The 27,859-nt window shown below is 40.8% G+C and overlaps 2 protein-coding genes across 2 annotated transcripts; both read left to right on the forward strand.

Moving 5' to 3' along the window:
* The first annotated feature begins 1,740 nt into the window (after positions 1-1,740).
* myct1b (myc target 1b) lies at positions 1,741-4,992 on the forward strand. The gene is made up of 2 exons (XM_037695233.1): positions 1,741-1,795; positions 4,481-4,992. The coding sequence occupies exons 1-2, from the start codon at positions 1,741-1,743 to the stop codon at positions 4,981-4,983; spliced, it is 558 nt and encodes a 185-aa protein (XP_037551161.1). The 3' UTR covers positions 4,984-4,992.
* Positions 4,993-8,432: 3,440 nt separating this feature from the next.
* Positions 8,433-24,796, forward strand: tulp4b (TUB like protein 4b). The gene is made up of 15 exons (XM_037695234.1): positions 8,433-8,502; positions 10,571-10,843; positions 12,052-12,180; positions 13,912-14,073; positions 14,226-14,406; positions 14,496-14,603; positions 15,236-15,402; positions 15,563-15,787; positions 16,965-17,199; positions 18,236-18,359; positions 18,629-18,773; positions 19,057-19,150; positions 19,236-19,379; positions 19,511-22,770; positions 24,553-24,796. Exons 1-15 carry the CDS (start codon positions 8,485-8,487, stop codon positions 24,667-24,669), a joined length of 5,382 nt encoding a protein of 1,793 aa, XP_037551162.1. The 5' UTR covers positions 8,433-8,484; the 3' UTR covers positions 24,670-24,796.
* Positions 24,797-27,859: the final 3,063 nt, after the last annotated feature.

Raw genomic sequence — 27,859 nt, forward strand, 5'->3', positions numbered from 1 at the left:
ATGGATGGATGGATGGATGGATGGATGGATGGATGGATGGATGGATGACTGTGTATGCTACAGTACTGAATAATTGTGCTTGAGAAGCTGAAACTGCTCTTAAAACTAAAAGAAGAAAAACATTCACAAAAACACGTAAAAGAAGCAACAAGCTAAACGATAAAAAAGTAAATTGTGAGCTCAAAAGTAAAAGCAGGAGATTATTAGATTTTTGCAAAGATAACAAAATACTTGCTAAGAGCTAAGTGTCGCAAAAATCTAATTAAAGTTAAATTTAACAAAAAGCTATAAAAATTTGCAAAAGGTTTATTTAGATGCAAAAAGTATCAAAAGGCTAAAAGAATGTAGCAAAATGTTTGCTAAACAGAAAGAAAATACAAAAGTAAAGCAAACATTAAAGGAATTTAAAAGCTCTAATTTGATCAGCTTACTTGTGAAGTAAGGTTTAAGAGTTTCAAAAATTAAAATGGTATAAAAATAAACAAAAGTCATGGCACCCATATCCTGGATTAATATTATATATAAGCACAAAGCATGCACAAGTTGTGCTTACAAAAAAAAAACAACTTCAGAAGTATGAAAAACAGAAAAACAATTGCCAATCCAGCCATTTCACAAATATATATATATATATTGCAGATATTTTGATTTGTGACTACAGCTGCTGCAAAAATAAATAAATAAATTATAACTGTGCAATAATCTAACTTCAGAAAATATCTTACATTTTGTTGAGCTGTATAAGAAGTGTACAGGTGTGTGCAGGAGGATTAGTAAAGCTGCTGCCAGTGGCTCCATGTTCACCATAGTAACCACAAACCAGTGACTGTCACTCCCTGACTGCATTGTACAACATTCCTCTTCCAAAAGTCACAGCACACTATTTCCAATGGAGACGCACATTTTACTTATGCATGCTTTATTTCAAAACTGCGTGACAAGATACAGAACAATTAAAAAAATAGTTACTGAGCAGGTGGTTGAGGCTGAAAGAGCTGAAAATGTTTAATTTTATGGACTTGGTTGCCACCTGCTGGACGTATTTTACATAGTAACATTAACTTTAAGAGTCACTGAGCCTGGAGAAATTGTATGCCCATCATGATAAAGTGCCCTTTTTAAGCCAGTTATGGAAATAAGTACTTTTTTTTAAATAATCACATTTGCAGAAGGTGCATCTGTAACTTTTCCCAGCTGTTTTGTTGCGCAGGGCTGTTTTCATGGTTAGTCTGAAGTGGGAACACAGCAACAATGGAAGGAAATCCCTGCAGAGACCCATGGTTTGATACTCTGCAGACTCTGCTGGACTGTGGACGTTTAGGAGTTTGCTTGTTCAGAATGTTGTCAAGACACTAGAAAACTTCCCAAGACTTTGTGCATCAGCAGGAAGGCTGTTTTGTTTCTGTTTAAACCCAAATAATTCACTTCGTTCAGAGGGTATCCTTGTTTTCTGTAAGACAAATGCAGTGTGCTCTGCCCAACACATTTTTTGGTAAAAAGGTATTGATCCTAAGGAAATGATGCAAAAGGAAACAACCCTGCTTCCCAGTGTTATGTCCCACACAGATAAGCACGGCGTTTACTAATTTTAAGGCCCGAGAAGGAAGGAAGCGTGACACCAAGATTTCCGCCTCGGCGAACACATAGGGGCCGAGAAGCAAAACGCCTGTCCAGAAAAAAGCTCCTTCTTTGTTTGTGTGCGAGTCAGAGGGGAACTTAACTCGAGCTCACGGTGAGAACATGGCACAAAATGAAACAAATCTCTTTTCGGAAATATTAAAATCAATAAACCTTGGTAAGTGCTTCTTTGTTTGTTTCTTGTAATAATCTGCAGCGATGACTTTGAAAAAGCTGGAGTTTAGATAAAGTTATGACGGTGGCACAAGCATTGGATCCGTTTTATATTTATTCTGTTTAATTCACTTTTTTTAGTATTTTGTTGATTTGGAACTAAACGTGCAAATTAAAGAGCGAAGCACACGGCTCATTCTGGAATGGAGAAGTGTGCTTTGATTTATAGCAATATGCCGATAAGTGTTCGTGTTTTGTAGACAATGGTTGCAGAAAAACAAAGGTCGGTGTGATTTTGTTGAAACACATGTGAAACCAGCTGTTTTTGGAGCTCAGCAGCTCAGGCATATGTCACAGCAGAAACGTTGCTCAAAGTTTAAACGGATCACAGGAAGCTGGACTTTAAGTCTGAACAGCTTTTTAAAATATATTTGATGGTTTTCATAGTCACAGTTTTGACTGATTGTTCTACTGAATGTTAGTTAATGAGCCCTGTGATGGACTGGAGACCTGTCCAGGGGGTACCCTGCCCCTCGCACAATGATTGCTGGACATGGGCACTGGCGACCCCCGTGACCCTAAATGGAAGAAACGGGTAAAGATAATGGATGGATGTTAGTTAATGATGCACTCGATCTTTTAAATTGTTTAAAATGTTCAACTATTTTGCAAACCAACTCTTCTTTTGCCCACAACTCTTTTTGGTGCATTTACAAATTTTACATCAAGTTGTCAACACGTTTGTCTTCTATCATACAGTGTCTCTCACAATTATAAACATTTATTTATAAAAAAAAAACGTTTCCTCTGAAATCCTGTCTGGAAAACAGAGTGGATTATATTTTAACTCGAAATGTTCTCTTCAAACCTCAAAATCAAGTCTTTTTAGTTAGACATATCTCCAACATAAAAACACTGTACATTTTTTATTTATTTAATTTAGTTTAAAAATAATGTCTAGTGATCATCAGAATTTTTTGGTGCTCAGAGTTTTTTTTTAATTATTAATCTGACAGTTTTCACACCGTGACTGTTTGAGGCTTACTTTCAGTCTGAGTTTCTGTCTGTCTCATTAACTTGGTAATCAGGGAGTGACGGACACAAGTATGTATATGTACATGAATATGAATATGTACACAAATATGTACATTAATATGTATATGAATATGAATATGCATACCTCTCTAAGGGATTTGCCAATTGCATGCTCCCTCAAAACTTACATCGGTGTCATCGTGCTGTGCTAAAACTGAACATTTCAGAGTGGCCTTTTATTGTGGTCAGCCTAAGGCTCACCTGTGCAGTAATCCTGCTGTCTGACCAGCATCTTGTGAGGTGGATGAATTATCTCTGCAAAGGAGAAATGCTCACTAACACAGATTTACACACATCTGTGAACAGTATTTAAGAGAAAAGAGCATTTTGTGTACGTAGAAAAGGTCAGATCATTGAGTTCAGCTCAGGAAAATGGGAGCAAAAACAAAAGTGTTGTGTTCATATTTTTGTTCAGTATATATTTTCAAGTTGTGCTCACAATGTGCAGGGACAGACAGGTGGACAGAGGGTATTTCCAATTCCCCCTCTTCGCTCCGTGACCGAGAACAGTAACCAGTCTGTGTACTGTAATGCTGGGTTTTAAACATTGCCTACTCCCACGCACACAATAATAGTATCACATGACTTTCTTTTAAGCATGAAACAACTAATCAAAATTAGATACATGATTGAACAAACAGCAGCAAGGTAAGAACTTTGTGAATCAACAAGAGTTGTCTCTTGAAAAAACGTCTCTGATGTGTGCTTTTATTTTGAAGCAAAAAGTCCTATTCATACACATGGATGGGAACAGGACTTAAATCTTGTAGGAACCAGCTGAATGGGAAGCCTGTCTTAGTCCAGCTTCAACTTCCAAGTTCTGTTCTGAGTTCTACTCATTGAGAGTTTGTGGTGCAAACAACCAGACTGGTTCATGTTGAAACAGCAATTCAACTGTGAGGAAATTCTTTCCAAGAATTTTTTTAATTTGTCCACCATGCCGATTTTCTAAACAAAACCATCTCATGAATCAATTACTGCAATTCAACAAACAGTATGAAAAAGAGTCACGTCAATCCAGATTAAAACGGTGTAGGATTTAAGAGTTGTAGTAAGAGCCACTACAAGAGGAAATTCATGAGAACAAAAGTTTCTGCTCTTCAGGGCTCGTTATGATCATAAATGATCAGTTGCTCTGTGGAAAGACAAAAAAACTCAAATGTCTCATGCTCATTTGCTCCCAAGAGCCTGGACATGTTTAAAATCACCTTCTATGAATAGTCTGTCGTAACATGAGAAAATCATCACAATGGAATGATAAAACCGGAGTTATGATTCATGTGCTGCAGATATAACCCTGTCAGATTGTGCAGATGATACAACACCCACACAGCAGGCATGATATAAGATCTTATGTAAACTGAAGCAGCACGTTGCAGCAATAATAAATCAATACTCCTTAAATAAATCTGGCAACACTTCGTGTTTCTTGTCTTTGGTTAGATTATTTTTAACTTCAAAGGCAGCATAAGCCACCATCTGGGAAAAATTATGTTCTCATTTGCACAACAGCACAGTTCATCCCTCCTGCCTCTCTGCTGTTTCCTTTTTGTGTTTCCTCTCTGAGCCTGTGCATGGGTTTGTCTTTGTCCAGGTGACATGATCCTCGCCTTCTGTTTGTCTGTGCTCGTGGGCTTGCTGCTGGGCACCTTGGTCTACATCCTGCTGACCTGGGCCTCCAGGCGACGGGCTACAGCCAGGATCACCAGGCGCTCCAAAAAGAAATCAGGCACTTTGCAAACACGGGACCCCATGGGCAACCAGCTGGGTCTCTACAGAAGCACTTTTCTGGGAGTCTACAGGCAGCCGTCTTTAGAGCCAGTGGGCCCTTTGGGGAGTAAACCCTCCGCAGAGACGTCCACTTTTCGTCCACTACCCAAGAAGAGCAGGCCTGGTCTGAACTTGGCAAATGACGCTCAAGTAACTATGTCAGAGGACACCGTGGCTTCAGACTCGTCTGATTCAGCATCCCTGGTGCCGAACAAAAGACACTCCTTCTGGTTGGGCAGCAATGGCCTTAAAGGATTCCTTCCTTCACACACACCCCCTCCTGCATACGACAGCGTCATCCATGCCTTTGAGGAGACATACACTTAAAACTGATAACATGAGAACAGGAGCCAAAGCAGGACAAAGTTTTGGAACGGCAGTGGACGTTCCAGCTGTGTATCAGTCTTCACAGTTTACAGCAGTGGAGCAGTGAGGTCACATCTGCATTTGATGAGATTCAAATGCAGTCTAAGCCTAATGTGATAGACCTGTCAAGTGTGAAGTGATGTTTTGTCCACTAGGTCTTACTAGTTAGCACCTTGTCATACGTGACATCAGTTATAAAGCAGGACAATGCCTGCATGCAAATGTTTTTCCATTAAAAACTGAATTATCATCGTTTCAAGCAGGAAATAATGGCTCTTTTTATATCTGTTGTCAAAATGAGTTATGAACCAGTTAAGTTATTTCAATGAAACTCCAAGAAAATAATCATTGAATTACATCTATAACTGATTAGCTTTTAGAGCCACTCCCATTCAAGATGGCCACCTCACCTTGGGACATCCCTTATTTTGAGCAGTTGGTGTGAGATCTTGTAAAAATGCACCATAATGTTATTTTTTAATGTAATTTCTCTTTATAAGATGATCTTAGTTAAACGCTGGCATGAAAGGAAGCGGTCAAAAGTTATTTGCTATGAGAAGTTCATTAGAAATTAGATCAGGCCTAATGAGAAGAGAAACATTTCTACATACTTTGTTTTATTTGCATGATAAAGATTTAATTAATTAAGTTTTGACATCTTCCAGAAAAAACCTTCAGCATTACTAAAACTTACTTCATCTTTAGTTTCCTCTATCTAAAGTTTTAAAACTATTTCATTTTAATGTAGTTTCAGATAAGCATTTATTTTTTTATTTTTAAATATCTCATTTTGAAATGTTTTAAAATGATTATTAACCAAATGTGGGGCTTATTGGATATATAGATCGCTGCATTCTGTTTAATTGATAAACAATCAACGTTAAAAAGAGATCAGTTCTGTTTTTGCTTTGGATGAACTGTGTAAATATGAAGCAAATAAATATCATTGTGTGTATTTAAAATTTGTAACAGTAGTGCTTTTTTTTTCCACACTGTTGAAGGTGACGGGTGATCAAGTTTTTGCCAATGTTTGTAAGTATATATATATATATATATATATATATCACCTTTATTTTACCAGATTAATGCGCTCTGAGGTGATGATGCATGTTGGCTGCAGTGGAGATTAAAACATGTGAAGTTAAAGCTAAAAAGTTATGATGTTTGACCATGAAGTTATGTTTTGTATTAATCCTTGTGTCATTATGCACAATATATGGATCAAAATTATCAAATGTGATCAAGCTACGATTTATTGTGTGAATGCTTCTAAAGTATTCTGACTATTGCGAGCCATTTTTCTTTCATACGGTTTTCAGCACTTAACTCGTTCCACAATTTTTGTGCTACTTCAACAGTTCATATTTCAGCAATTCATATTTCAACAGTTCATATTTCAGCAATTCATATTTCAACAGTTCATATTTCAACAATTCATATTTCAACAGTTCATATTTCAACAATTCATATTTCAACAATTCATATTTCAATAGTTCACATTTCAACAATTCATATTTCAACAATTCATATTTCAACAATTCATATTTCAACAATTCATATTTCAACAATTCATATTTCAACAATTCATATTTCAACAATTCATATTTCAACAGTTCATATTTCAATAGTTCACATTTCAACAATTCATATTTCAGCAATTTGTATATCAAAATGTTCGCAGGTGTCCTTGTGATGGACTGGAGACCTGTCCAGGGCGTCCCCCACCTCTAGCACAGTGACAGATGGATATGGGCACTAGTGACCCCTGTGAACCAAAAAAGAAGAATAGGGTAAAAAATGATGAATAGACGGATGGATGGATGGATGGATGGATGGATGGATGGATGATGCATTTTTGCAGGAAGTGCAGTTTCTTTAAGTAACTTTTGATTCAAGATGGCTGCCGCTGCCAAGTGACCTTAGCAAACACAAGAATGTCTCCTCTGACAGATTTTAAGCTGAAATGCTGCATGTTTGTAGCTGAAAGTCATCGCAAAACAGAGTTGAGCAAATTTTGTTTTTAGAGCTTTATGTTGGCATTTATGTCTGTCTGTTAGCAAAATATCTCATAATTCACAAAAAAAAATTAAATGTTTTCATTTGTTGTACTTGGTTAAAATTTGAAGTCACTCCCATTCAAGATGGCTGCCACAGCTAATGGGTCTCAGCCAACACACAATGTTATGATGAAGTTGTAAAATCTATTGAGCTAAAGGTGGTAGTGGTAGTAGGTGACAGTCATCTTTAACACCTTCTCTGAGCTGATCGTGAACTTGTGCTTAATGTCATATTACTCAGGAAGTCGGCGGGCGATATGCATTTCATAAAAACCGGTCCTTTCAATGTGGAGGCAGTTATTTCTTTAGTAAAGCTGGGGTCACCAGCTCCATCAAATCAAGGTGTTCTGTGGACGGTTTGTTTGCAAAGACTGGGTTTTGCAGCGCAAGGTTGCCATGAGGGGAGAAAAGACACGTTTCAGTGGAAGCAGAAAATACTGAAAAACTTTTTGAAATTTGCCACTTTTTGAAACTTTATTAAAAAAATACACTAAACTGCTCTCATATACCTTCACTTTGTTGCATTATTTGGTGCAATCTGCGCTTCAAATCCGCGGCGCGTTTTCCGCGCAGCCTCCCTTATATGGCAACCCGCTTTAAAGGCACAACCTCCTGAGTGCGCAAAAGGAGCAGCGCCTGGCAACACTCCGGCCACCACCTCTGGATCAAACACCGTCTCACAGCAGTGTCAGGTTCGTTCTGTTGGGCCGTTTCATGTTTTTAACAGATTTAAACATATTGTCTTTGTTTTATTGCTGTTTTTTTCTCGATAGTTAGTTTTTTTACTCACATTTTAATCAAACGTTTTGAAGCTACATGCGTCAAACCAAGAGGTAAATTGGCATTAGTAGTCCTTTTGTTTTTATATTAGAGTTTAATAACGCTGACTTATTATGGGCGTAAAAAAAAGGGCATATTTAATTACACATCCGTGTCCGTGCGGTGAGTGTGCGCGGATATGGTGCTGTACCCATGGAGACTGTCTCCAATGCAGTGTTCTGAGAAACACTGATCCTCTGAATGACACCTCTCCTTTTTACATAACAAAAAATCTTCAGGTTTCGCTGTCAGATGACTAATGTGTTACATTTTATTTTATTTTTCATCACTCCGTTTTCCTCCTCTGTCAGGGCTGCACAACTCTGGAGCCTGAGAGAAGACATGGAATAACCATGAAGGAGCCTCAGCATCATGACAAACTCCGACCTGCTTCATATGAATGAATGAATGAATGAATGAATGAATGAATGAATGAATGAATGAATGAATGAATGAAGAGCTGGATACAGCCAGGCTGTATGATGCATTTACAGAACTGACACTGTCAGAGTCAGGAGCTGAGCAGCATCACCCCTTCATCTGCATGGAAACATGGACACCTTTAATGGAAGCATTTTGACTCAACATGTCCAGGAGCTATGAGGTATTTTTAAATATCAATACTGTGAGGGGTATTTTTCATTTTAATTAACAATTTTATATGACTGCTGGTTGGAGCCATAGTTAATTGAAAGAAACATTAACTACAAAAAGCTCCTGATAAATATCATGAAAAAGGGTAATGATTTTAAATTTAATCCTGTCCAGACAGTCTTATAGTCATATTGTTTGTTAGTTAAATGCACCAATTCTCATGTACCAGTTTATAAAATTTAAAGGGATAGTCCAACCAACTTTGAAGAGATGATCTGTCTAATGTTATCAGTACTTTATAAGCGGTGACATTCCTCGTAGAGCACCAATCATGGAGCTCTTTGTTGGAGCGTTAATGGTCACACGGTGAACCTGATGCCACAAAACAATCACCATCATAGTTTACTGCTTATCTGGAATCCAAAACTCACTCCATCTTTCCTCCCAGACTTTGTTTACCTACCTCCATCTCATGTGCCATCCATCCATCCAGTCATCCATCATCTTTACCTGCTTCTTCCTTTTTGGATCACTGGTGTCCATGTCCATACAGCCATCACTGTGCGAGAGGCAGGGGACACCTGGACAGGTCTCCAGTCCATCACAGGGACACCTGGACAGGTCTCCAGTCCATCACAGGGACACCTGGACAGGTCTCCAGTCCATCACAGGGACACCTGGACAGGTCTCCAGTCCATCGCAGGGACACCTGGACAGGTCTCCAGTCCATCGCAGGGACACCTGGACAGGTCTCCAGTCCATCGCAGGGACACCCTGGAGACAAACGAGACAACAACCGTTCACTCTCTCTCTCACTCTCAGGGACAATTTAGAGTTATCAATCAGTCTAACATGCATGTTTTTGGTCTGTGAGAGGAAACTAGAAAACCCACGCAGCATGGAGAGAGCATGCAAACTCCACCCAGAAAGGTCCCTGGGTGGGATTTGAACCAGCAACCTTCTCGCTGAGAGGCAGCAGCTCTACCAACTGAGCCACTGTGCCGCCCCCAAAGTTATCTGTAGTCCCCATCTGATCATCTGTTGGAAAACGTTGTGGATGTTCCTCTGCTTCTGGAACCAATCTTAAAAACTTCTTCTTTCAGCTGTTCCCTCTTCAGAGGTCGCCACATTGAGTCCTCCTCCATCTCACTCTGTCCTCTGTCCTCCAACTACCTCCATGTCCTCTCTAACTGCATCCAAGTATCTTCTCTCCTCTGAAACCAATTTAAAACCAAACAAAGAGAAAAGGACCAAACCATGTGTCTAAATGGTCTGACGTATCATTGAGAGAAACTTGTCTTATTATCCAACAACTTTAAGTCAGGTCCTCTGGACGGATTCTTCTTGTTGAAACATTTCATTATTTATCCAGAAGACCTCATCAGTCCGAGGAGCTGCAACAAACTCAGTCTTATAAATAACACCTTCAGCACCACAGGTCCACTATGAGAAGGTGCTATTTATAAGTTTGTTGCAGCTCCTCAGACTGAAGAAGTCTTTTGGATAAAAAAAATGAAACGTTTAACGTCCAGAGGACCTGACTCAACCTTGTTAGAACACATGAGCATTTAGCAGAACATGAACAGGGACTACCTGTGAGATTTTCCAGTTTCCAATAAGACTTATTATAAAGTAATGGCAATTTAAACATTTTATCTCTACGCCTTTTTTACATTTGCACTTTTTAAAAATTTTTCTAGCTTTATTAAATCACATCTGTTCGCTAACAGCTACTGGAGGTGATCGATTGCATCACCTGATCTTCTGTAAGTCACGTTAAGTCCTAAAAACTAACTAACATTGTGCCATGGGAATATTTTAAGCTATTTATCAACCTTGTGCTGAAAATTTTCTGTCTGCATTTGTTTCTTTTGTCTATAAATAACTTTGGATCCAAACTGTTTTACGTTTTACTGCAGCTCCACTCCCCCGCTGATCATGAAAATAGCAACAGTGTACCAAAATACTCTGAGCTTCTCTGAGAGGGCAGTTTTGAGTATATGTAGCGTCACACACGAAGGTTCTTGACAGTATCTGTGATATTGTTGTTACTCTGTTTCCTCCTTTGTTCGGTTCAGCAGCCTGGTCAGTCAGTAGGGATGTTGGCCGCCGTGGAACATGGTCCCATCCTCTGCAGCGACTCCAACATCCTCTGCCTCTCCTGGAAAGGCCGGGTCCCTAAGAGTGAGAAAGACAAGCCGGTATGCCGGAGACGGTACTACGAGGAGGGCTGGCTCGCCACGGGGAACGCGAGAGGAGTTGTTGGGGTGACGTTTACATCGAGTCACTGCAGGAGGGACAGAAGTACGCCACAGAGGATCAATTTCAACTTGAGAGGGCACAACAGCGAGGTGGGACTTTGAGCAACATCACAAGCATTGTCATAATTATTGTCTGCCCTCGAAAGACGAAGGTGGAAGTTTGTGCTTATGTCTGTCTGTTAGCAAAATATCTCATGAACCTCTAGATTTTAATGAAACTTGATGACAACTTTCAGTACTGCATAATATTTTCAAAGTTTCACCAAAACAGCTGCAAGGCACATTTCACAGCCCAGAATGATCTTGGTTCTGTCATAGCAAGCAGCATCCCTTTGATAGGCCTTCTATTAAAATTTTACTTAAACTTTTTACTCTTATGATCCTCCTGAAGTTTAACGAAGAAGCTGGAACTGAGTCGTTAATGTTAAAACAAAGAGGAAACATAAAAATAAATGCTAAATGGTAAAAAGAGCATAATCTGTGCCAAAAATATAATTAGTTAAAAGTTAAATTGAGGAAAAAGATTAGCAAAAAGGTAAGGGTAAAAAATGCTATATGGAAGTGACAAAACACTGACTTCTGTGTGTGACTTCATCCAGACATAAGGGTTGCCAGATCTAAAGATGGCCGCCGCCAGATTTTTATGTAAACATGGCGAGCAGGATAACTTGAAAAATATGTGAGGTACCAACTTCCCTATATCTAGGCATAAGATGATGATGATGATGATGAGGAGAAGGATGATGATGATGAGATTTCTTATTGAAAACTGGGTTGCCACATCGAACAAGAAAAAAGAAACTGTGTAACTCCTACCCACTTGAATATTTTGCACCAAAAACATTTAGGTTTACTTGCATTCCCTTTTCAATTCCAGTCCAGAAAACCATCTGGAAAACTACAAACATCCACCTTTCAAATGGTTCAGCGACGGGGGACATTTGGCGTACCCCGCTCGTGAACATTACAGAAATCAAAAGATATATCACCCCACTCCGTGTTTTGATATTTGTCTGGGAAAAATAGCACAAAATAAGCAAAACAAGATGCTGAAAACAATATTGTCAATTCTTACTCATCATTTTCATCATTAAAGATAACACTAACATCAAGTTTAAATAATATTTTACAATTGTCTGTAAGTGCAATGCGTTCTTAAAGTTTCATGTCGTTAATATTTGAACATATAGAAGTTTGTCCTCATAATTATGCTGAATATTAATCATGAACATTCTTCTGTGCTGACAGACCCCTGTGCTTTCGACATGGTGACAGTATTTGTTGTCTTTTTCTTAAAGGTTGTCTTAGTGCGTTGGAATGAGCCCTTCCAGAAGTTGGCCACCTGTGACATGGAAGGAGGTATTTTTGTTTGGATCCAGTATGAAGGACGATGGTCGGTGGAGTTAGTGAATGACAGAGGAGCTCAGGTAGATGCTTTTTCTGCTTTGATCCAAAAAATGTAAGTGTGGCCACAACAACTAAATACTGTTAAAGACTACCCGTACACGTCGCTCCGCCCTATAAGTCGCTTCAGTCCAAATATGTCTAATAAAGTGGAAAAACCCATAAATGCGTCGCTTCATTGTATACGTCGTATACGTTCATCTATTATGCGTCACCACCGACAACCCGGAGATGTGGGCCGGTGTTGTGCCAAAAAATAGAATGGCTGCCAAATGGCGGCCGCGGGAGCGTGCACGGGAGGACTTTAACAAGAATTTAACAAGATTAACACTCAAAAACAATTATTTGTTTGCTCTAAATTATTTCCAATGTGTGTCTCAGTTGAACTTTTCCTTAAAAATACACTTTGACGGTCAAATCAGCTGCATTTTGTCGGAGCAGCGCAGAGAAATTAAGCTGATTTGACCGTTGCTCCAGGCAGACAATATATGGCAAGCCGATTGTGTCATTAATAGCCACTTTTCCCTATTACATGATACATCGGCATGCCATACTACTCGACTGCCATCTAGCGGCTGAAAATGATAGTGTTCAATATTTTCAGTCAGAATGAATGAAAACGGTCATATCTCAGCCCGAAATTGGTTCATAAATATGGGGAAATCCATAAATATGTCGCTTCATCGTATAAGTCGCAGGGCATGCAGATTATGCAAAAAACTGCAACTGATAAGGCGAAAAATATGGTAGTTATCAAGGCAGAACAATAATGTTTTTGCACATGTTTGTAAATGTGCTTGTTTTTCTATACTGTTAGCAGAATATCATGTTTGGTATGGTAATAGCTCAGAGTCATTCCCAACTTATAACCCACTGCATGCAGCCCTGTTGCTTAAGTTTTGTTAAAAATTCAAGCAACAATTACGTTTCGTTAAAAAAATGTTAAAATAAGTTGTAGTCACAAAGTTGTTGTCTCAAGAGCTCCAGAGTGTTTTGACACCTGCAGGGAGCGCTCATCTAACAAAAAATATCTTAGACAAACATCTGGCTCTAAAAACCACCATGATGAAAAATTATTATTATTAAATCCGAGTCCAAATTTGCCTCTTTTCATTTCCTAACAGTGCTCCAGTAGACTAAATATCAAAGTACGATGTGAAAAAAGATGGAAAATAAAAAATGTGCATGACCTAGAATGTAGTTTAACAAGACAAGCACATGAAAACCTCTAAAACGATCAAAATGGGGCCGCGTGGCTCGCTGGTCCTTTGGTCACAAAGGCTCAGAATTAATTGGGACTGCAGATGAAACTTTACCGTAATTTCCGGGCTACCACGCGCACCCAAATATAAGCCACGCCCACTAAATTAAAAATAAATAAATAAAATTGTGCGTACGCTGATGAAGATTCTCAGTCATCCAGGACATGGTAAATCCAAAAACATTAAAAACAAAACAACTGGACTTTATTTGTAACTGAAGACGTTTCGCTCCTCATCCGAGGAGCTTTCTTAATTCAAAGAAACAAAGAAACAAGGAGCGTGGGATTCACGTTATAAAGCAGAGGTGATCTGTAAGCTTGCACGATGTAGATCTACGTTAAACATTACAATAAAACTTTCAATACATTCGTCCAGTGGTTCATGAAACAGACAATCAAAGACGCACACACACACGGCGAAAACACGATTGCCTCGTTGGCTTTAGTAATAAATACAAAAACGTACTAACGTGTGAACGTCTGACCCCTTCAGGTGAGTGACTTCACTTGGTCCCATGACGGCACTCAGGCCCTCATCGCCTACAGAGACGGCTTCGTGTTAGTTGGCTCGGTTAGCGGGCAGAGACACTGGTCCTCTGAGATCAACTTGGAGAGTCAAATTACTTGTGGCATCTGGGCGCCTGATGATCAGCAGGTAGAAAATGTTTGGCTCACTTCCTCCATCATCTGTCATGTAACTCAAACACACTCTCTGTGATTTAAAAAAACAAGTGGAATGATTAGTCAAACCTAAAGAGGACACATTCATCTGGGCAGCTGTTGAAATGTCGTGTGACGCCCCCTCAGGTGTTGTTCGGCACAGCTGACGGACAGGTAATCGTGATGGACTGCCACGGACGGATGCTCGCTCATGTGCTGTTGCACGAGTCTGATGGGATCGTGGGCATGTCTTGGAACTGCCCCGACTTCCTCATTGAGGACAGCACAGAGAGCGACACGGACTCCGACGACAACATTCTGCCCTTAGGTACAGACTCTACACGTCTTATACTTATACTGTGTTTCCTGAGTACAAATACACACATGTAAGTGTTTACATAGCTCTCTTTTTCCAAGTGAGGAGGGTGAAGCCCTTGCTGACGGTGACCTTCTTGTCAGGAGATATTAGTTTGATGAACAACTATGACGACCTCTCTCCTGCCGTCATTCATTCAGGTCTCAAAGGTAAGAACACAAAACATAAAGAACATTTGAAGAAACTTTCCTGTCAGCTACTCTCTTGTCCTGTTTCAAGTTTCTTTTTGTTCTAATTTAATTATTTTGTACTATTTTTCATTTCAGTTCAGCTTGATTTGAGTGCTATGACTTGTTTTTTGTAACTTGTATACTTTTCAAAATACATAACTTTATTTAAAATAATATGCCTCATAGAAGTACACCGACATCTCCACAGTTTCTAAGAATTGTTAGCAAATTTTGGCTTTTAGCTACAATTTAGCATATTTTAGATGTTATTGTTCCTCTCCTAGCTTTTAGGTACTGTTCAGCTCTTCTTAGCTTTTAGCTACTGCTTTGCCACTTTTACTTTTCCTCCGTTTAATTTTAGTTTCTCCTCCCTTTAGCTCATGCTCTACTTCTTTTAGCTCCTCTTCTCCTCCATTTAGCCCTTATTTTCCTCCCTTTAGCTTCTCTTCTCCCCCCTTCAGCTCTTGTTCTTCTCACTTTAGGTCATGTTCTGCTTCTTTTAGCTCCTATTCTTGTTGTTTTTAACTTTAACAACTCATTTTCAACTTTCTGTAGATTTTGCTGTTAATCACGTAAAAGCTGAATATATATTTCTGGATTAACATTTTCAGACGTAGAGGCTCAGTGGTGCTCCCAGAGAGACCTGTTGGCTGTGGCCGGCATGGAGAGACATGGGCTTCCTGCTGAGTCGGCCTGTGCGTCCATCACGAGGAACGCCCTCGTTAAGTTCTATAACGTCCAAGGAGAGCACATATACACCCTGGAAACACCTGCACAGGTCAGTCCTTTTATAAATTCAAGGATGGAAGCTTTGCTTTGATGTTGCAAATGTAACGTATTTCTTTACTGTTCTCGACTAAAGGGTGAATGAAACATAACGCATCAAAAACTAACTTGATCCCAGCTGACGTTATTCAGAAACAATGCTCCTGTTTCAGAGGCCCATCACCACCATCTGCTGGGGTCACAGAGATTCTCGCCTGTTCCTTGCATGTGGACCAGCGCTCTACGTGGTACGTGTGGAGCACAGAGTGGCGAGTCTTCAACTCCTGTGCCAACAAGGAATCGCAAGCGCCCTCCGTGAAGAGAAAGATGTGGGGAAACTAAACATGCCCTCGCTGCTCTGCTCTTATGTCACCACTGCTTTCATTCCCACCATCAAGGTATTAAAGCTTCTTCTTGGTCTTCTTCTTTCGGTTTTTCCCTCTTCAGGTGTCTCTACAGCGAGTCCTCCTCCATCTCACTCCGTCCTCTGTCCTCACTCCAACTACCTCCATGTCCTCTCTAACTGCATCCATATATCTCCTCTTTGTCTTTTACCAGGCAGCAGCATTTCTAACATCCTTCTATCAGTATCCACTGTCCCTCCTCTGGACATGTCCAAACCACTGTCCCTCCTCTGGACATGTCCAAACCATCTCAGTGTGTCCTCTCTAACTTTATCTCCCAGTTGTTCAACCTGTGCTGTACCTTCGATGATCTCATTCCTGATCTTCTCCATCCTTGTCTCTCCTAAGAAGAACCGCAACATCTTCATTTCTGACACTTCCAGTTCTGTCTCCTGTCTTTTTGTCCATGTCTCTGTCTCCAGATCATACAACATAGCTGGTCTCACCACTGTCTTGTAAACTTTTCCTTTGACCTTTGTTGACACACTTTTGTCTGAAATCACTCCTGAAACTTTTCTCCATCACTCCATCCTGCCTGGACTCTCTTCTTCTCCTCTTCACCACACTCCCCATGTTCCTGGACAGTGGACCCCAAGTCCTTGAAGTCCTGCACCTTTGTGACCTCTGCTCCTTGTAGCCTCACTGTTCCACCTCCTCCCTCTCATTCACACACATGGACTCTGTCTTACTACGGCTGACTTTCATTCCTCTTCTTTCAAGTGCATACCTCCACCTCTCTAAGTTCTCTTCCACCTGTTCCCTGTTCTCACCACAGACAACAATATAATCTACAAACATTATAGTCCACAGAGATTCCTGCCTGACCTCATCTGTTAGTGGGTCCATCACCAGAGCAAACAAGAAGGGGCTCAGAGTTGATCCTTGATGCACTCCCACCTCCACCTTGAAGCTATCTGTCACTCTTAAAGTAGTTATGAGTGACAGATTATTATTATACCACTATTAAAGCTTAATGTGCAAAATCTCTTTAGGGCTTTTTACTGCAGCAGATGTCAGGTGAAATCATAGAGATAGACCTGCCATTAGGGTGTAAAGATCCTTGCTTTCAAAGTGAGCTAAGGTCATCAATGGAAAAACAAATTCGCCCTCAGAGGTATGTTGTCATTTGAGCATCCAGAAATCTTGCAGCTCTTTCCTCTCTTTGTTCTAGCCCCCGATTCCTGACCCCAACAACATCCGTGATTTCGTCAGCTATCCCACAGCTGGGAATGAGCGTCTTCACTGCACCATGAAGCGAGCAGATGACAATCCCGAGGCAGGCGGACCCTGCTACACCCTGTATCTGGAATATTTAGGGGGACTGGTGCCTATTCTCAAAGGAAGGCGCATCAGTAAACTCAGGCCTGAGTTCATTATCATGGATCCAAAAACGGATGGCAAGCCAGGTAAGGTCACACAATCACACTTGACCCAGATGTTTACAGATAAATAAGTGGTACACCGTAGTCCCTCATCACGTACAGATTTCAATTAAATTTAAATTCAGTTCAGTTTATTTATATATCACCAAGTCGCAACAGAAGTTGTTTCAGGACACTGAACAGAAACATCCACAGACATTATAAAAGCTGATTAGTAAAAAGGATCTATCCAAGGAAGCCAGCAGAGGGCGGCACGGTGGTGCAGTTGGTAGAGCTGCTGCCTCTCCGTGATAAGGTCACCAGCTCAAATCCTGGCCGGGGGGCCATTCTGGGTGGACATCAAAGTCCATGCTCAATAATCCAGGTAAAGAAATCCAACAATGTTGTCAGGTCATCTGGACAGTTCCTTTTTTTTTGTGAAGAGACTTTTCACCCTCCAATCCAAGGATTGATGAAGCCCTTCGGATGGAAGGCGAAACGTCTCTCAACAAAAACAGTAACTGTCCAGATGACCTGACTGGACATTGTTGGTCTTTCTGGATGGAGTTTGCATGTTCTCTCCGTGCTGCATGGGTTTTCTCCGGGTACTCCAGTTTCCTCCCACCGACCAAAAACATGTACATTTGTCACTCATATTAAGCCAAAATGTGTGCTTAGTTCAGAAACATGACTTTAGATCACTACAAAACAAAGTATAAAACACCATTCCCACTGCAAAACATGGTGGTGGCAGCACTATGCAGTGGGTTTTGCTTTGACTTTATCTGGAACTGGGGGTTTAGTGAAAATGTATCAGTTCCAAATATCTTTTTATTTTGCCCTAAAGTCAGAAGGTGTTTGCTCTAAAGCTGAAATAGAGAGAAATGTAATTTTCATTGTGGCAGTGACTTTAAATAGACATTCAAATCAACAAAAGACCAACTTTAATTCGTAGATTAAAATGTTTGGCCGTCTTAGCCTGAGTCTGGACCTAAATCTGTGTAGTGACATGAAGAGAGTTGTGTACACAAGGATAGTTTTTGTAAATAGTTCTTGTTTTTGTGTGCTTTTGTTTTTTCAGAGGAGGTGTGTGTGAATCCCATGATTTCATACGCTGACAGCTGTAACTGCTCTGACTCCAGCGACATTGACCTGAGCGATGAATGGGTCGGGAAGAAGTCGCCAAAGTTATCCAGAGGAAACAGGTTACAAGTGTCATTTGTTATTGTATATATACAGTATGTCATTGTGTTGTGAATGCAATATTGGCAAATCATGGTACTTTATTTTTAAAGTTTTACATTTAACTCAACATCACAACTTTTTTGGATTGGGGTTGTATAAAAAAAAAACATTTCTTCGATCTAACTGAGGTATTTTCACATTTTGATTTTTCAAATGTGGTTTCTTTCACCATGTTTGTTTTGTTTTACCCAAAAGATCATTTAAAACTTTATGCTTTGTTCTTTTATAGGTTGAACATGGAGTCAAGAAAATCTCCCAAACTTTCACGCTCCAATCAGGAAGGCCAACGATCGCCGCGGCTACTGACAAAGAAACCTCCGGTTCGGTCACCTAGTTTGACTAGAAGAGAGTTCACAATGGACGGAATCACAGAGGTAGTGACGTGTTGAGAATCATTCATGTACTATTTACAACAACACATAGTTTCTGTATTGAGACCAAGTTGTTAATGCTAAAAGAGACAAAACACTTGTTAAAAGGAGGACAACACTAGCTAAAAGTAGCTAAATATTTGATAAAAGTAACAAAATGTCTTGTCTATCTGTCTGTCCGTATATCCGTCCATCAATCAGAGGTGTCAACAAAGATGTAACAGTGACTGATATTTCATGTTCTTATATTGCATGACAAACTTTTTACATGTTCTCTTTTACATAGCACAATTATCTTGCACAAGTTACATCCAACATCTGGGGAACAAAGTTCAAAATTGTTGGACTTGCCTCTTTTCTCCCCACCAATCTCGGTGCAGGTAAATCCCCCCCATGATCACCTAAATGCTCGACTTTTCCTAAACAGATAGTGAACCTTTCCCTTTGTGTTTACTTCTTCGTCAGTCATCTACAAGACCAGTTTGCTGCACTTGCAGCCGAGACAGATGACGATCTACCTCCCTGAGGTGCGGAAGATTTCTCATGACTTTATGAGCCTGCCAGTGTTCAACCCAAATGTGTTCAGTGAGGACGAGGATGATTTACCAGGTATGACTAACAGCATCAAATAGAGTATGTTCAATCTAAAATGAAACTCAAAATAAAATAATTGGTAGTCATAGAAAGGTGTATTTGAGTGAATACATGTCCTGCTTTTTCTGCTTTGTTTTGTTATGAAGTGATGGGGCCATCTGGAGTAGCAGGAGACAATCCACCCTGCACAGTCAACATTCCCATCGCCCCTATCCACAGCCCGGCTCAAGCCATGTCTCCAACTCAGAGTATTGGGCTGGTTCAGTCTCTTCTGGCCAATCAGAACATTCAGCTCGACGTGCTGACCAACCCGACAGCTACAGCTGCAGCAGCCGCTGTTCCTGTCACTGATCACAGTCAGGAAGCTGTTGCATCGCCGTACCCTGTGCCAACAAGATACTCAAACTCCAGTCAGGGGATTTTCAATGGGTTAGAGATGGGCCCCCTTCTACCTGGAACTCTACCTCCCCCTCCACCGCCTCACCACCTCCCCCCTCAGCCCCACTCACAGCGGTCTCATTCCCAGCAGCCTCGCCAGCAGCCACCCAAACAACCACAGCAACTGCAACCGCAGCAACAGCAGAAACTGCATCATCACCAGCAGCAGCAGCAACACCACCATCAGCCCCAGTCACAGCAGCTGCAGCAGCATCAGCAGCTGCATCACCCACAGATGCTTCATCAGCAGCAGCCTCAGCAGCACCAACAAGTGCAACAAGCTCCACCGCCAGTGACGACTCAACAACTCCAGCAGCAGCAGCAGATGCAGCAGCAGCAGCAGCAGATCCAGCAGCAGCAGCAGCAGATGCAGCAGCAGCAGCAGCAGATGCAGCAGCAGCAGCAGCAGATCCGGCAGCAGATCCAAGAAATGAGGCAGCAGCAGCAGAAGCTCCAGCAGCAGCATCAGCAGATCCAGCAGCAGCACCAACAGATGCAGAGGCAGCACCAGCAGATGCAGCAGCAGCTGAAGATGCAGATGTCACTGCCTCCACCTCCGACCAGCTACCCAACCATATCCCTGCAGCAGATCCATCTCCTGCCGCAAATCCCTCCTCCTGCAACAGAGCCCGCACTTGACAGGGGGGACCATGGGCACACACTGAAGTCGAGTTTTCTACGGACTTTACCTCCCTCCTTCAGTGATACAGATGAGTCTGTGGAGATCCAGATGAGGAAGGTGAATCCTCCTCCTCCATATCCAGGGACCGTAGTGTCTGCTGCTGCAGCTACGGCAGCTGCTGCTCCTCAAACGTTCATTACAAACTGTGACAGCCCAAGTGTGCTGGCGCCTGACCCTTGCATGAAAAAAGATGAGTTTTTGCTTCATCCTGTCACTTTACAATACTCAACCCCCCTGGGGTATGAAAGGATCACAACCTTTGACAGCAGTGGCAACGTAGAGGAGGTTTGTCGGCCTCGCAGGCGCCTCATTAACAATCAAAGTGCATACACTGTCCATACCATCGGCGGTTCAGCAACTCTAAAAGTTACTTCTTCGGACAGTAAAAAAATTCAGCTTCCTTACACCTCAGCTACATTAAGTCGTCTTTCTGTCCCTCGATATTCTATACCAAGTGGAGACCCTCCTCCTTACCCTGATCCGGCCAATCATGTTCCAGTAACGCTCCCTCCTCCTCAGAGAATTGATAACAATCTAATTCATGCCACACTACGTCGTGACCGCAGGGAAGTGGGACTCAAAGTGCCACAGATGATGGAAAGTTCGAGAACCCTTCCTACTAAGGCTAAAATGAACTGTGCAGTATCACTTTCCTACCAGCAAAGGGTGCCCACGGCATTGTACACATGCACACAATGCAGCAGTAATAGCAGCAGTGCCAGTGTCAGCATTAGTGGAGGCAGTACTACAAGTAGTGGCATTGCAGGTGGGACAGTTGTAAGGCAGGACTTCCCACCTGGAAAAGGTGCACATCATAGCACCATTATAGTGCACTCTAAAAGCTCCTCGCCCCTGGCATCTCAGTCATCCTACAGTCTGCTGAGTGCCGTGGATAACAGCCGTGACAGAACCGTGTATGTGAACTCTGCCTTCACTGAAGATGAAACTTTAAATCAGCAGTGTCAGGTTGAGAAATCTGCCCGGCAGCTGACTCTGGCTGATGCCAGCATGACGATTAAACGCCCTCCGCCTTACCAGTGGGACACCTCTGTCACAGAGGACTTCTGGCTGAGTCCAGAACAAACAATGGTGGCTCCCCCGCCAGGAAATCCCAAACCACCTCCACTCATCATCAATCAGACTCAGCACTTGGACATGACTCGGCTTCCGTTCGTCCTCACCGCAAAACCTTCGACCAGTTTGAGCACTAGCACTCTTACTTTCCCATCAGGCTACCATATTTCCCTCTCACCTTTTCCTTCAAGTGTCAGACATAGTGGACCTCCTCTCCAGACTGTACAAAACTCCCCACCACAATGTTCCCCAAATGACGTGGTCACTTCAGTACCTTTTGCTCAGCAAGATCCTAGTTTGGTCTTGTCACCAGGCTACCCTCCAAATATGGCTAACTTGGCCTGCTGCCCCCTCCCTCCACTGTATCCAGGAGCTAGCTCATGTGCTGGACTTCAACTGCATCCTGTTAGCTTACATCCCTGGAACCCTTACCCCTGCCCACCACCCATGCAAGATCCCCCAGCACCTCCGTTACCAACAAAAACCCATCAGATTTTAGAGAAGCCGATACTCTCCCCACCTCCTCCTACTGCCCCACCTCCACCTCCTTCTTTGCCACCTCCTCCCCCACCCACTGAGTTGCCACCATTAAAAAGTGCCACAGAAGATCTAGCAGAATCTGCCAACAACTTTCCAGAATCGTCATCACTGAACGAAAGCCCGGTCCCGCAGGAATCAGAGCGCTTCAGTAAAAAGAGCCGCAAAAGGCTAGACAGCAGGGCTGAGGAGGCCAACATGCCCACAGTCTCAGAGAGCAGGTCAAGAAAGGAGGGCCGAGCTCTCTCTGACTTCAACACTCTCATTTCCAGCCCAAGACTCAGCAGCAGAGAGAAAAAGAAGCCCAAGGGTCAACGAGAACAACTCAATAAAACTAAGAAAATGAGCAGGACGACAAACGAGTTCCAGGACAGCTCAGAAAGTGAACCAGAGCTGTTTATCAGTGGCGATGAACTCATGAACCAGAACCAGAGCAGTAAGAAGAGCTGGAAGAACAAGCGGAGCATGCGTATGGCAAGTGAGCTGGAAGAGATAAAGAGCCGCAAGGCAAATGAAAGGGAGGACCGAAGTTTAGGTAGCCAAGGATTTGTTTACGTCATGGCCAACAAACAGCCGCTGTGGAATGAAGCCACCCAGGTCTATCAGCTGGACTTCGGAGGTCGAGTCACTCAGGAGTCAGCAAAGAATTTTCAGATAGAGCTGGATGGTAGGCAGGTAAAGTCAACAGCCATCTCAATACTGTCAGAACTCCACATCCAAGTTTTCCACCAAATAAGTTGTTTATGTATCTGGTCCTAAAGAAATATTTGGGTCATTTTTGAAGTGAAAAATCTGGCAATAGTTTGTTCCTTATTAGCAAATACATCAGTCATAAGACACTTTTACAAAACAGTTCTGCAAAATGAACACAAAGACCAGTCCATCTTTAAGCTTCCTCTGATCATGCTTTAGTCACAATCAATTTTTCACAACACAATTTCTTTAGTTTGTCTCTGTTTTCTCGACCAGACAACACTTGTGATACAATGCACGATACATGATGATACAATGTATAGACAATTATACTGTCAAGTTGTTGTACCGAAGGTGCTGAGAGGCTGCTGAATGTCCACCTGATATGCATGTTCAGTCAATCCTAAATTTACTCAATGCCCAATGGATCATGGACATTTCTGGCTAGAGAAAACAGTATCAAACTAAACAAACAATGTAGTGCAATTATTTTTTAGATTTATTATTAGATATTTTTATTAGCTAGGCTAGTGAAGGACAGCGTGCGATCGGTATGTCTCTAGTTCGAATCCCCTGACCATCACAACAAAAATTTGGAAAGTGGGAAAGATGACACACTCACATCTACCTCCACCCTTATTTTCCCCAATCTGGGCCCTTGAGCAAGCCCTCCCATCTGCTCCCCTGAGTGCCTAGATGGCAGCCCTCTAGTCCACACATGTGGGTTATGGTAACTGGGTGGTCTGTGGTTGCGTCAGGAAGGGCATCTGGTATAAAACGATTGTGAAGTCTTTATGCGGGTTCAATCACCATGGTGACCCCTGCAGATGGAAGCAGCTGAAAGAAAGACAGAAAGAAAATGTAAGATATTAAGAGTTTTTTAATAGACTTGAACATTGCTAGTCATTAGCCTAGCCCCTAACTCCTTGCTCTATGAGTGCAGACCATTGGCGTCAGAAGCATTTGTAATGTGGTGGGGACACATTGATGGGGGGGGGGGGGTCTTTTGAATAAAGCAGATGCCATTTCCTGCGTTCTGGTTTACTTTAACGGGTTGTTAAACACCTACGTTTACCTACATAAGAAAACACTTGATTCAGTAACTATTTTAAAGAGCATGGCACAATGCTGTCTCCTCCCTGCCCTAGTCGACAACTGCCGGCACTAACGTAGCACTAAGCTAGCAGCACACAATACAGACATGCTAGCTAAGACGCTACAGACGTAGTACTCCACTTCTCTCGCGCATTCTAGCCCCAGTCAACAACTGCCCAAACTAACGTGGCGCTAAGATAGCACGCAGCACAGAGGTGTCTCCCCCTCCTCCCCCCGCCCCATCAAGTGTCCTCAGGGAGACACTGCATGTGGTGTGGTGAGTTGTTGTTGGTAACCAGGAAAATCTGGACTGGATTTTTACTGGTTTGAGTATTTTCCTATTAATAAGGTGGAATGGATAGGTTCACAAAGACATAGAAACAGCGCTGGGTAAATTAATATTTCATGGTAAATGTGTGTGTGTGTGTGGGGGGGGGGGGTGTCCAAACAAATATGTAAATGTGAGGGGGGACACGTCTCCTTCACATGTAATTGTTGCGATGCCTATGCTGAACTGTGGATAAGTTACTAACTATCGATAACTACTTGACAGAACATAATTTCAAAAATGTATGATTGTTATAACGTTTTCTAATTCACCTCTTCAAGCTGAACAGAAAATTCAAATCGTTACGAGCTTGCTCATGTGTTTATGTTTCTCTGTTCTAGGTGATGCAGTTTGGTCGAATAGATGGGAATGCTTATATCCTGGATTTCCAATATCCTTTCTCAGCAGTACAGGCATTCGCTGTCGCCTTGGCCAACGTGACCCAGCGGCTGAAATGATGGCGATAACTGGCGTTGTTCTTCAGAGGGGATTTTACACTCTGATGTGTGGGACTATGGCTGTCACATATTTGGGTCTAATAATTTTGGTTCTTTTAGTCAAAAGTCAAGTTAATTGTGGGTAAATTCACTGAGTTAATGATTTAGCTCCACATGTAAACAACAATAATAATATTAATATTAATGGATTCATACATACATACATGCTACATACATACATACGTGTGTGTGTATATGTATATATATATTTATTATATATATATATATATACAGTTTACACAGTGAATTCTAACTTGTACACCTGCTACAACCCTGGTTGAGTTTTAAATGGTCAAAAACATTTTTAATATGATTTTTTGTGCAGAGCGGAGAGTCATATCAAGTGTTGCAAATAAATACCTTGCGAGTGGAGACCTGCATAACAAATTTAACTCATATCTACTTAAAGGCAGAGAATTCCTTGAAGGAAATTCATATTTTTCTTTGAGGAAGTTTCAGTGAAAGTTCTCCTGTGGTTCATGAGATATTTTAGTAACAGACACAACAGACAAAAACTTGATCGTCTGCATTCACCTTTTGGCTGCAGGCAATAATAAAGATGAGAGAATATATTTATAAAAACATACAGACAAAACTAAAAGTTTGATGGACGGTGCAAAATTTAAATATTACCATTTAAAATGGAATATTTGATTTTTAAGCCCTTTTTTTTGGTACTGACTTATTTTAGCAGATCAACATTTCCCAAGAAGCAGCAACTATTCAACCCGTTAACATTTACACTTTTCAATTTATTATATAGTAGTTACGTTAAAACATTTGACAGTTTGTAAAGATAATTGGATTTATTAATGCTAGTTTGCAGGTTTTCTGAATCATCAAACAGAAATCAGCCCATTTTCACTGATTTCACCTTGTCTTGAATGAACAAAACAAAATAATTTACATGAAATAGATTTTTAAAGCTTCTTGGATTTATTGTACCATCATGTGCCAAAGACTAGTTCCAACAGTTTTATTGCAAAATAAAAGCTATTCACACACTTATTGTTTATTTTAAACAACAACAACAATGCAAACAAATTAACAAATAATGGCATCTGAAACTAAAAATACATTTTCCTGAAGCCATACAATGTATTTTATGAAACAAGGTAGTTTCAATAATGAAATATTACCATGATTCTGGAAAAAGTTGGGACATTATGTATAATGTAAATAAAAACAGAATCTCACAAACACATTTAATTCACAAGGAAACATATTAAACATGTCAAATTTTTCAACTAAGAAATTGTACCATTAGAAAAACAAGTGTAAATACTTATTTAATTACAATACACCAAAGTCATTAGTGTCAGACTTTGAGTTTCCATTTATAAAAACACATTTTCTTTTTATAATTCCCCATTTGCTTTTCAGTAGTTCTGAGCGTGCCAAATGTAGGCTGATAAGAGTCAAAAGAGTAATTTTATGCAGTAAAGTTCTACTTTAATCTTCCTTTTCCTCACTGTTTTGTTTTTGCTGGCTGTTTTTGATGCTACTTGAATTCTGCAGTTGAAAGTGAGGTCGTGTAGTTCGCCCGTACAGAAATGAGTGCCGCTTTGGATAATTAGAGCTTATGTGCAATAACGCTGCCAACACAGAACTGATGTTGTATTTGCAAAAAATAAAATTGATAATAAAGCTGCTTTGCACTGTGCATTTAGCAAGTGACCTGACATTATCATTATATACGTAGAAAAAAAAGTGCTTATAGGTTGCTGTTATTGTTCATTTGAAGTTCTGTGATGTAACATTTGCAAAAAAGAAAAGAAAACATAAACTGACAAGTGTGAAAAACTGAAGTTATTGAAGTTTGTGGGAGATTCATGTAAATCTGGTGCTACTGTATAAAAACAACGAGTCGTGTTCTTTTCTAAATGTTTGTCGTTGTTTTGGTAAAAATGTTTCGAGAACAGCAGAGATTTTATTTAGGGGGAGTTGTTTCACAGCGACATTTCGCTGCAGTTGCCAGCAAAACTGCCTAAAGAATCGTTTACAACGCAACAGTATTAATTTTATTTTCTGATGAAAATTAAAATTTGATGATAGGTTTGCAGAAACCAAGGCTAGCCCAATTCAACTAAAGTCTATTGTTCTGTATGTTTTAGACCCAGTTAAGAGCTTTAATGCAGGTTTCCTCTGTCAGACTGACCGAAACGAGGCGTTCAATAAAACTAAATAAAACTACCAAAATAAAACTAAGGATATTTTTTACTCTATGAATTGTCCTCAGCTAATTTTGAAGATGGTCTTCTTGCAGCTTTTTCTCCTCTCTTTCTAATTATTCCCTTTTTTTTATTTCAACAACAAATAATGCAATTTTTAAACCCTTTAGGGAACTTTAGTAGCTTCAGACATTAGTCACCAGGGGTCAGTGCTTGTTGACTTCCTGTAGCCCTTTTCTCACCACAATGGTTCCATGACATCTGGATGATATCTACATCTGGGTCACAGGTGGCCATGTGGGGGTTGATGAAAATCCTGGGGTGGCACACCACACCCTAAAGCCAGAACAGAAATTCAGGTGATTTTTTTAATATGGCTTACTAGACATGAACATCAATATGGGACTTTGGGAATTACCTAATTTATATAGGTATACTTTTTTTTATGTACGATTATTACTTATTGAGAAAAGCATTGTCAAACTCAACTTATTGAAGTTTATACCCCTAAATTAATATTTATGAAAAATACATTATCAATTAAAACCCTCCTTAAACTATACATCCTAATGTTGAGAGCACTGGCTTTAGACCCGTTCTTATTCAAGGGAACTAGATTTCAAGCTGCAGTTTTAATTTTAAATAAAATTTATGTTTTTATATTTTTATGAGGTTTTACTAATTCTAAATAGCTAGGAAAGAATTAAGAATAGACAGCTTGGACTCAAGGGGATAAACTTGTGTGGCCACTGGCAGCCCCCCCTTGGAGGCACCCCTGACCCAGCCTACATTTAAATAACAGGAAGACTTTATTTCGTTGATTTGGCCAACATTAAAATACATGTTAATGATAATACTAACATATAATAGTTTTTTTATTAACAGAATATTTATATTTTGTATTTTTTCACTCACCACGAAGGCCAGCCATTTTAAAATACTAAGGTGGATCCACTTTAGCTAAGTTAAATTACCGACAA

Source organism: Nematolebias whitei, chromosome 21 (genome assembly GCF_014905685.2).
Source record: "Nematolebias whitei isolate Nwh7 chromosome 21, NemWhi1, whole genome shotgun sequence".
Taxonomy (NCBI): Eukaryota; Metazoa; Chordata; class Actinopteri; order Cyprinodontiformes; family Rivulidae; genus Nematolebias; species Nematolebias whitei.